At 34.1% G+C, this 9,536-nt stretch overlaps 1 protein-coding gene across 1 annotated transcript; it reads left to right on the top strand.

Moving 5' to 3' along the window:
* Positions 1 to 2,392: 2,392 nt before the first annotated feature.
* On the top strand, positions 2,393 to 9,427 carry LOC120087805 (probable disease resistance protein At4g27220). The gene is given in 6 exon segments (XM_039044710.1): positions 2,393 to 2,590; positions 2,879 to 3,093; positions 3,698 to 6,542; positions 6,842 to 7,339; positions 7,430 to 8,188; positions 8,700 to 9,427. Coding segments are annotated over 4 exon segments (4,152 nt in total). The 5' UTR covers positions 2,393 to 2,590; positions 2,879 to 3,093; positions 3,698 to 3,749; the 3' UTR covers positions 8,802 to 9,427.
* The last annotated feature ends 109 nt before the right edge of the window (positions 9,428 to 9,536 follow it).

The raw sequence follows: 9,536 nt of genomic DNA, 5'->3' as shown, positions 1-9,536 counted from the left end.
AGAGAGCGAGATTGTAAGAGAGAGCGAGATGTTCAGAGATAGTGAGATTGTAAAAAAGAGCGAGGGAGAGCGAGATTCAAGTGCATACCCTTAGACTTTCTATTTTCTATTAGAATCAATATTCAAGGTGAAGGAAGGGTGGATAATTTTGAAGTAGGAAAAGAAGAGATTGGCATTGCTCCTTCAATATTGTTCCTGTTCCACCATAAAAAATTACATGGACTGACAGTGCAACATTTAAAGTTTTTAGGCATATTTTTTGTTCTTCCATGCATTCAAAGCAGAAACTAAAAGCATCAAACAAGAATTTTCACGTTGTTTGAAAGCTAACTCGAAAAGAGAAAAGACAAAGAATTTGTGGTTATTTATTCATAGGGAGCCTAGATGGATATCCCTTGAATGCTTTTCACACTAACAATTCAACAAAAAGAGGAACTCTAATACAAATATGTTAAAAAAAAACAAACCAAAATGATGGGACAAACAACATTCCTAAACAAAGCTCACAACTTTGCCTCAGGCATTACTGGCTACAATTATGATGAACTTAAAAAATTAGAAGGGTGACCTTGAAAAAAACAAGGCATAGTCTATAACTTTATGGATCTCCATCTCACTGAAGATGCATGATGATACGTATTTTGCTATACTGCTGCAATTTGATTTTACATTTCACTCAAATATAAAAAGAAGAAAAAAAATCAAAAGAAAAAATTCTAATCAAAACTCAAACCTGAACACAAAATCCCAAGTGGCTAAATACCTCTAAATCTGAACATCTCGCTCTCTCTGAACATCTCGCTCTTTCTCATAATCTCGCTCTCTCAATCTTTGAACTTTGAACCTTGAACCATATAATGTTCTAAGCTCAATTATGCATGTTCTGATAAAATTCTGATGTTGAACTTTGAACTTTGAACTTACATGTTCTGATAAAATTCTGATACTGATAAGAGTAGTAGCAGAACACATCCAAAACCAATTATACAATGAATGTTTTTACAAAACACATACTTGAAACAAAATGGATAACAAAAACCTAACTTAAACCCAACTTCTCTCTCAACATCTCGCTCTCTCAATCTGAATGCAGTTTAAAAAACCCAACTTAAATTGAAGAACTTGAAGGTAGAGCCACCTCATTATGAGTAGTCCTCCTAACCTTCTTTTAGCTTCTGCAGAGAGTCACTCTAAATTTTATGAGCTCCATTGGCTGTTGATAATGGGACTTCGAAATTGACTTTTCAAAAATAGGACAGAATCCGGATAATGAGCTCAATTGGTTGTTGATAACGTTACAGCTATCTGAAGCCTACTAACATCTTCTCGCAAAAGAAAGAACTCAAGATCATCATCATCTGTCATGTATTTGTGGAGGGGCTTCAAATTCAAGATTATATTTAACTTTTCGGATAAGATTAAAATATGAAGAACTGATTTTTGTAACCCTGTAAATGCGAGATTTAAGTTTTTCATAATTCACTATAGGGGGCACAACGATTCCTTTCAACTGTCCCCCAATATACGAACTTTCATTCTCATCCCAAGCACCTCCAAATCGAATAAATATACACTTTTCTGTCATCCTACAAAGCAAGAGAACATTTGTCATTAAGCTGTACAAGTAATGGAAGTGTACTTTCGCACTCTATCAAAATCTCTGGTGTCACTCTCTCTCACAATCTCGCTCTCAAAATTCAATCAGTAAACTCCTTAAAAAAAATGTAAAAAAACATTCTGTTTAAATCTCGCTAGAATGGCTCTAGCTGGTGTCGCTTTCTCTCACAATCTCGCTCTCTCTTACAATCTCGCTCCTTCCGGTGTCGCTCTCTCCCACAATCTCGCTCTCTCCGGTGTCGCTCTCTCTCACAATCTCGCTCTCTTCAGTGTCACTCTCCCTTATCTCCCTCACATTCTCTCTTTTTACTCATCTTCAACCACACAACACCTGTCTCTTATACACATCTAGATGTGTATAAGAGACAGAGAGCCAACAGAAAAAAAAGAAAGAAAAACAATATTGAAAGAAAGATTTACCGTTAAGATTCGATTGAAAGTTGGAAGTAAAATCGTTTGCAAGCCGAAAATAGTTTTTTTTTTTTTTTTTGTTTATGAGCAATACAACCGTTAGCCTTGGAAAATTTGTATGAATAATAGTTAGTTTTGGTGGGTTTTCTCAGTAAAAAGGTAAGAAGACGAAGTAAGGGCAAATTAAGTAATTTGGTAGGACAATGACGTCAGCAGATGGTCAAATGACATTTTTTTTTTTAAAAAAAAAAGGAGTCATTTGACATTAGGCCTAATTTTTGGGTAAGTACAAATTTCCCACTTTTTAAAATCTATTTTTAATGAGACACGAAAAATGAAAATGGTTAAAAGGATAAAAGGAGGGAAAAAAGAAAAATGAAAGAGAAGAGGAAGATGTGTGTGATGAGCTGCTTCTAAGATGACTGGGGTTTGTCGCCTAAACAGAGGGAGGGAAAAAGGAGGTCAATACGCATTTCTCTGTGCGTGCCGCTCATGGATTGACCACCGTGTCGGCCTAAACACTCGGCGGTGGTAAAGGGGACGACGATGGCCATTGAGAAAGGTTAGTTGAAGTTGGGTTGGATTTTATCTTATATTTCTTTTATGAAAGCAAAGAAGATATTTTCTGAGATTTTTTAAAGAGAAAAAGAAGATGAAATCATTTGAAGGGGAAGCCAAAGAAGGAAGCATTGAGACAAGATTTGGGAGATTTTCTCCATGATTTTCTGATACTGAAGGGGGGGAGGAAGAGAGAAACCCAATGCTGCTAGGTTTGAGAGATGGGAGATAAGAAGTTTCTATCCATTCTTTAGATTATATCATATCTGATTTTCATTTCAATTTTACACAGGTTGAGAATCCCACGTTAGAAAAACCGAGGAGACTATCACACTTTCTATAAGATAGATAGGCTATTTCTCTCAAGGATTAATTCTTAAAAGATGTAACTTGTTTTCAGCAGTGTAAGTGAGAATGGAAGGTGCTTCGCTTCACGGAACGCTTCACTCCACAATCTATGAAGTCGACATGTAACATATGGTGGTGGATCCAAATGTATTCAACATGGTACATCTCCCTTCTGGATTTAATTTTTCTTTTGTATTTTGGTGGCATTATCGATTTATAGTGAATATTTACCTAAGAAGGTTATTGATAGAAAAAATCTAAAATCTCGAAAGCGTCAATGATAAATTTAAGATTTTGGAAAGAAGCAAAATCCGCTTTGGAAAAGAGTAATATGTCATCTGCATGACTCAATAAGACAATTATCTTCTTCTTTTTTATCTATGTCTGCAATGCTTCTAGTGATGTCCTCGGCCACGTTCCGCTCCTTTTAAATGTTTTGTTGTTCCAAACCTTTATATATATCGTTTATACAATTTCGCTTTCACTTTCTATTTAAGAAAATAAGATTTCAGAAGTTTTCATTGATGAAAAAAAAGGGAAAATATGTAATAGAAAATTAAAACAAAAATATTTTGAACTGGGATTATTCCTAAAAATCAAATTTTAATATTTAATATTCGATAAATACTAAAAAAAAGAAAAAAAACAAACATTGCCATCGAGTAGATATATAGCTTTTATGTAGGTTAATCCATTATTCTGATGATAACTGTTTCATTCTTGATCTATACATTTATACAGTTTAACCATATTCATTCAACAGAAAATGAAAGGATAACCAAGAGTTTAAAGGGAGAAAAGAAGAATAACAAAAAATGGCATTTTTAATGGATGTTGCAGTAGGCATTGTAACAGAAGTGGGAAAGTGTGTCTTTAAACCTATTGGACATCAACTTGGTTACATTGTTTTCTTCAATAGAAACAAGGAAGAGCTTAAAGAGCAACTTGAAAATCTTGAGACTACTAAAAGGGATGTGCACCGAAGGGTTGAAGAGGCAAGGAGCAATTCATATGCAATCCATGCAGAAGTTTCAAAGTGGTTGGTCGATGTGGGTAATGCATTAGTCCATGATGAACTATCCAATTCCAATCCATCTTGCTTTAACTTGCACCAACGACACCAACTAAGTAGAAAAACAAAGAAGAGGACCACTCATGTCCTTGAACTCATAAACAAAAGAAACAACTTTGTGGAAGTTGGTTGTCCTGAACCTCTTCCAGATACTGAGAATACTATTATTCCTGAAGGTTATCAAGTTCTAGGATCAAAAACATCAATGGCCAAACAAATTAAGGATGCACTTGCAAAACCTGAGGTGAATAAGGTTGGAGTCTATGGTATGGGAGGGGTTGGAAAAACTTATTTGCTCAATGAAGTTAAGACATTGGTGTTGGAAGAAAATTTGTTTGATCGAGTGATTGATGTGACCATAGGTCAATCTAATGGTGTAATGGAAATGCAACAACAAATTGGAGACATCCTAAATATAGAATTGCCAAGAAGTAAGGAGGGAAAAGCATCCTTTCTACGGAATAAGTTGATGGAAATGAAAGGTAGTATCCTCGTTATGTTTGATGATTTATGGAAAGAATATGATCTTATAAAAGAGGTTGGAATTCCATTAGGTAAAGAAGGATGTAAGGTACTTATGACAAGTCGAGATCAAAACATATTAACCAATAACATGATCAATAGAACTGAATGTTTTGAGGTGACTTGTCTAAACGAAGAAGAGTCTTGGAAGTTTTTTACAACAATCATTGGTGATAAGTTTGATACAACCTATATGGAAATCATTGCAAAAGAGGTGGTAAGAGAATGCGGAGGATTACCACTTGCACTTGATACCATTGCAAAAGCATTGAAAGAGAAACGAATAAATTACTGGGAGGATGCTTTAAGTAAATTGAAAACTTCCAATGCAGTGGGTATTAAAGGTGTGACTCATAAAGTTTATGCTTCACTTAGACTGAGTTATGATTATTTGGATGGAGATGAATCCAAGATACTATTTCTTCTTTGTAGTGTATTTCCAGATGACTATATGATTTCTACCAAAGATTTGCAAGTGTATGCAATGGGTATGAGATTGTTGAGAAGGGTAAATACTTGGGGTGAAGCAAAAAATAGCATAATTAAATTGGTTGACGATCTTACATCTTCTTAGTTACTTCAAGTTCAAGTGTACAAAGATACAAGGTACGACCAATATGTTAAAATGCATGATATAGTTCGTGATGTTGCAATATACATTGCATCGACAACAACTAACATGTCTACACTCTACTATGGATCTAAACATAGTGAATGGCCAGATACGGATAATTGTGGATCTTATCGCGCAATCTTTATTGACTGTAAGAACATTTGCAACTTTCTCCCAAGCATGAAGTTTCCAAAACTTGAATTGTTAATATTAAGATTTTCTACTAAACTTTCAGAGGTATGTATTGAAACTATAGATGCCTTTTTTGAAGGAATGAAAAATCTTAAGGTTTTGGACTTGACAAAGATCCATGTTCCATCAGTATTATGGTCATCATTAAAGAAACTTCGAACATTATGTCTTTCACAATGTGAGTGTAAGGATATTGATAAAATTAGTCATTTAAAGGAATTGGAGATTTTGAGGATTATTAGTTGTGAGGGCATCACAGAGTTACCTGCAACTATGAGTGAATTGAAACAACTTAAGGTATTAGTTGTGTCAAAATGCTACAATTTGGTGGTGATTCACCCCAACATTATTTCAAGCTTGACCAAACTAGAAGAGTTGGATATACAACTATGCTTTCAAAAATGGGGAGAAAAAGTAAGGTATAAGAATACATGGATTCAAAATGCACGACTTTTAGAAGTGAATTATCTGCCGCATCTTTCTATATTGAAATTACAGATTTCGAAGGCTAACGTTGGCTTGGAAGATTTGGGGTCACAAACTTTGAAGAAGTTAAGAGAATTCTTTATTTGTGTTGGTACGGATCATTTCAAATTTGAATCATGGAAGAATAATTCTGACAAATATGAAAAAACTTTCTTGCTTAATATGGAATTGCAGATGAGTTTAGTTGATGGGATGGTATTTGACAAATTATTCGAAGGAACTGAACAGTTGAAGATTGTAAATGATTCTAAAGGTTTTGCAAATGTCATTCTCAAAGCAAATGGAAATGGTTATCCTCTATTGAAGTGTCTCATGATTGATGGCAATTCAAAAATGTCACATCTGATAGGAAATGACTTCACTTCTTTGGAGTGTTTGAGTCTTAGTGAAATGATGTTGTTGGAGAGTATAGTTCCCAAGCATGCTTCAACAAATCCTTTCAATAAGCTAATAGTTATACAAATAGGAAGTTGCAAACAATTAAGGAATCTTTTCTCATTCTCTATTTTTAAAGGCCTTTCAAATCTTCAAGAGATTAAGGTGACTTATTGTGATATGATGGATGAGATTGTATCCGTCGTAGAAATTGAAGATCAGACCACCATTTGCACTTTTCCTTTGACAACATTACACCTCGAGGGTCTGAATAAAGTTACAAGTTTCTGCACCAAACCATTCATCCAACAACGTCCACAAACTATAATTCCCTTCTTTGATCAACAGGTATGTAACATAAAATTTTACTCTTTACCTTTTATTTCCTACTTTAATAAATCATTTTTGTTTGTTTATAGTTTTCTCTTCTTTGTTTCTTTTTTTGAAACTAGCATTATACTATCTTTCAATATATGATGTATATATACACATACATATATGTACGTATGTATGTATGTATATATATATAAATAAGTTTGTTAGAAAATGGAAACGTATAAATTGTTGGTTTTTAAAAAAAAAAAAATCAAAACAATTGCTAAGATTATGATAACTGTTTTAATTGAAGGATTACAATAGTATTGCAGGTTTCATTTCCTGAAATGAAGAATTTAACTATTAAAGGAGGAAACAATTTGGAGATGTTATGGCATAATGATGGACCGACTGCAAGTTCCTTCTGCAAACTTCGATCGATAAGTATTGGAAATTGCAACAAGTTGAGATATATATTTCCTTGGAATATAGTGACATCACTTGCTCTTTTAGATACATTGTTTATCTTTTCTTGTGAGTTATTAGAAAGCATATTTGAAATTGAAAAGCCGAGCGTTGGTGATACAATAGCAATGTCGTTAAGAAAAGTAGATTTAAATGGCCTACCAAATTTAAAATACATGTGGAACAGAGATGTTTGTGATGTTATGGCATTTCCAAAACTAAAGGAAGTCCTTGTGACTGATTGTCCGGAGATGAAAAGTATTTTTCCAGCTTCCTTCCCCCAATATATTGAAGCAGTTGAAAGGTTAGAAGTGGATGAGCAAAATGAAATATTTCCGGTAGATAAAGCATTAAAGTTGGGAGAGGTAGTTGATATATCTTCAATATTGACAATTTATGTTTGCAAGAATTTTGTACGTTTCAATTGGATGTAATTAACTCAGTGTGTTCTGTAGGTTGTATTGTTTCGAAACTTGAGAAGTTTGAAAATGACTTGTAAGCTGGCAACAAAGGAGAGCTTTTGGGTGATATCAAAGTTTCTCAAACTTGAAAGTATTACATTGGTTGGTTATGAAGAAGGTGATAAAATGGTTTCTCTTCCATTAGAAATGAGTGAAGTATTATACAATATTGAAGAACTGAAAATTGAAACTTGCTTCCAGTTGGTATACATATTTGGAAATGAGACAGAAAATGACAATATCCAAAGACGATGTGCACATTTGAAGAAGTTAAAATTGAAGAATCTTCCCAAGCTTACCAATGTGTGGAAGAACGTGAATCAAATGACCACAATCACATTCTTCAACTTGGCTGATCTTGATGTCAGTAATTGCAATGGAATGATGAGTTTGTTCAGCTATTCAGTGGCAAAGAATTTGGTGAATCTTGAGAGAATTAAAATATATGATTGTAGAGGAATGACCTCTATAGTTACAGCAGAAGAAGAAAATGGTGTAATTGTCCTCAACAAACTTAATAGTCTAGAATTAAATGATTTACCTAGACTAACATGTTTTTACTCTGGAAAATGCACACTTCAATTTCCCTGCTTGAACTTATTGAGGATATACAGATGTTATGACATGAAAGCATTTTCATATGGCATAATAAACACTCCCTCTTTGGAATACATCGGGATTGGAGGAAACAGGATCTCAGTATCACCAACGCGAGGGATAAATGACATTATCCCAGAGTTTTCCCCATTGGAGGTATGCATATATGTTTATAACAAACATTATTTATTATTTATATTAGGGGTGTACATGAGTTGAGTTGGGTTGAGGATGCTTTTTTGACCAACCCGATCATATATATTCAAAACAAACATTATTTATATTAGAGGTGTATATGGGTTGGGTTGGGTTGACGATGTTTTTTGGACCAACTCGAAAATTTGGGTTGGTTGGGTTGACAACTCAAATGACTAAAATAAAGTCTCTAATCCAACCTAACTCAACCTTTAAAATTCGGGTTGGGTTGGATTGAGTTGTAAGGTTATAACTTATTTTTTTCTTTTTAATTAAAAATATGATGACTAATAATTAAAATTAACTCAATAACAAAACTAACTCAACCTAATCCTTACATTTTGGGTCGGGTAATCCGGATTATTCGAGTTGTCGGATTATTTGAACACCCTTAATTTATATATTCACCCATTTCTTTGTTTTGAATCTACTCTTAAGGATTAATGAATTTAAAAACTCCGTTTCTTTTCAGATTGATCTTATTCCAGGTATGAGCATTTTGAATTTGAGCTTGAAAACAGTGAAGAAGGGCGGTTGGCGTAAACCAGTCATTCACTCGATTCAAAACTCTTAGACTCATTGGTTTTGAGGATGACGACATAGATTGTTTGCCATTGGAAATAATTGAAGTATCGTACAATTTTGAAATTTTTGAAATACAAAATGCCTTTCAGTTGGTACACGTGTATAGAAATGAGGAATTAACTGGAAACAATCATGTTCTAAGACATGCAAAGTTGAAGAAGTTGTGTTTGTGGGATCTTCCGGAGCTTACGCACGTGTGGAAAGAAAGTAGTGAAGTCACTCCAATTAGCTTTGATAATTTGGAAATGATCGATGTAGGGAGATGTGAGAATTTGAAGTGCATATTGCCATCCTCAATCACATTCTTAAACTTGCGGTATCTTGACGTCAACGATTGCAATGGAATGATGAATTTGTTTAGCTCGTCAGTGGTAAACAATATGAGGAATCTCAAACACCTTGACGTATCTGATTGTAGAGGAATGACATCTATAGTCGCAGCAGAAGAAGAAAATTGTGAAATTGTTTTCCAACAACTGTATTTTCTGAGACTTCATAATTTACCAAGGCTAGCCTGCTTTTACTCTACAAAATGTATGCTTAAGTTTCCATCTTTGAATATGTTGCTCGTAGTTAAATGCAACGAAATGAAGACATTTTCAGTTGGAATAGTAAGCACGCCCAAATTGTATTCCATCAAGATTGGAAGAAGCTACTTCAAAATCTCATCAGCAAGGGACATAAATGTCATTATCCAAGACATTTTCGCACAATCCAACAGGCA

The sequence above is a fragment of the Benincasa hispida genome, chromosome 10 (genome assembly GCF_009727055.1).
Source record: "Benincasa hispida cultivar B227 chromosome 10, ASM972705v1, whole genome shotgun sequence".
NCBI lineage: Eukaryota > Viridiplantae > Streptophyta > Magnoliopsida > Cucurbitales > Cucurbitaceae > Benincasa > Benincasa hispida.
This window is presented reverse-complemented; position numbering and strand designations above follow the sequence as displayed.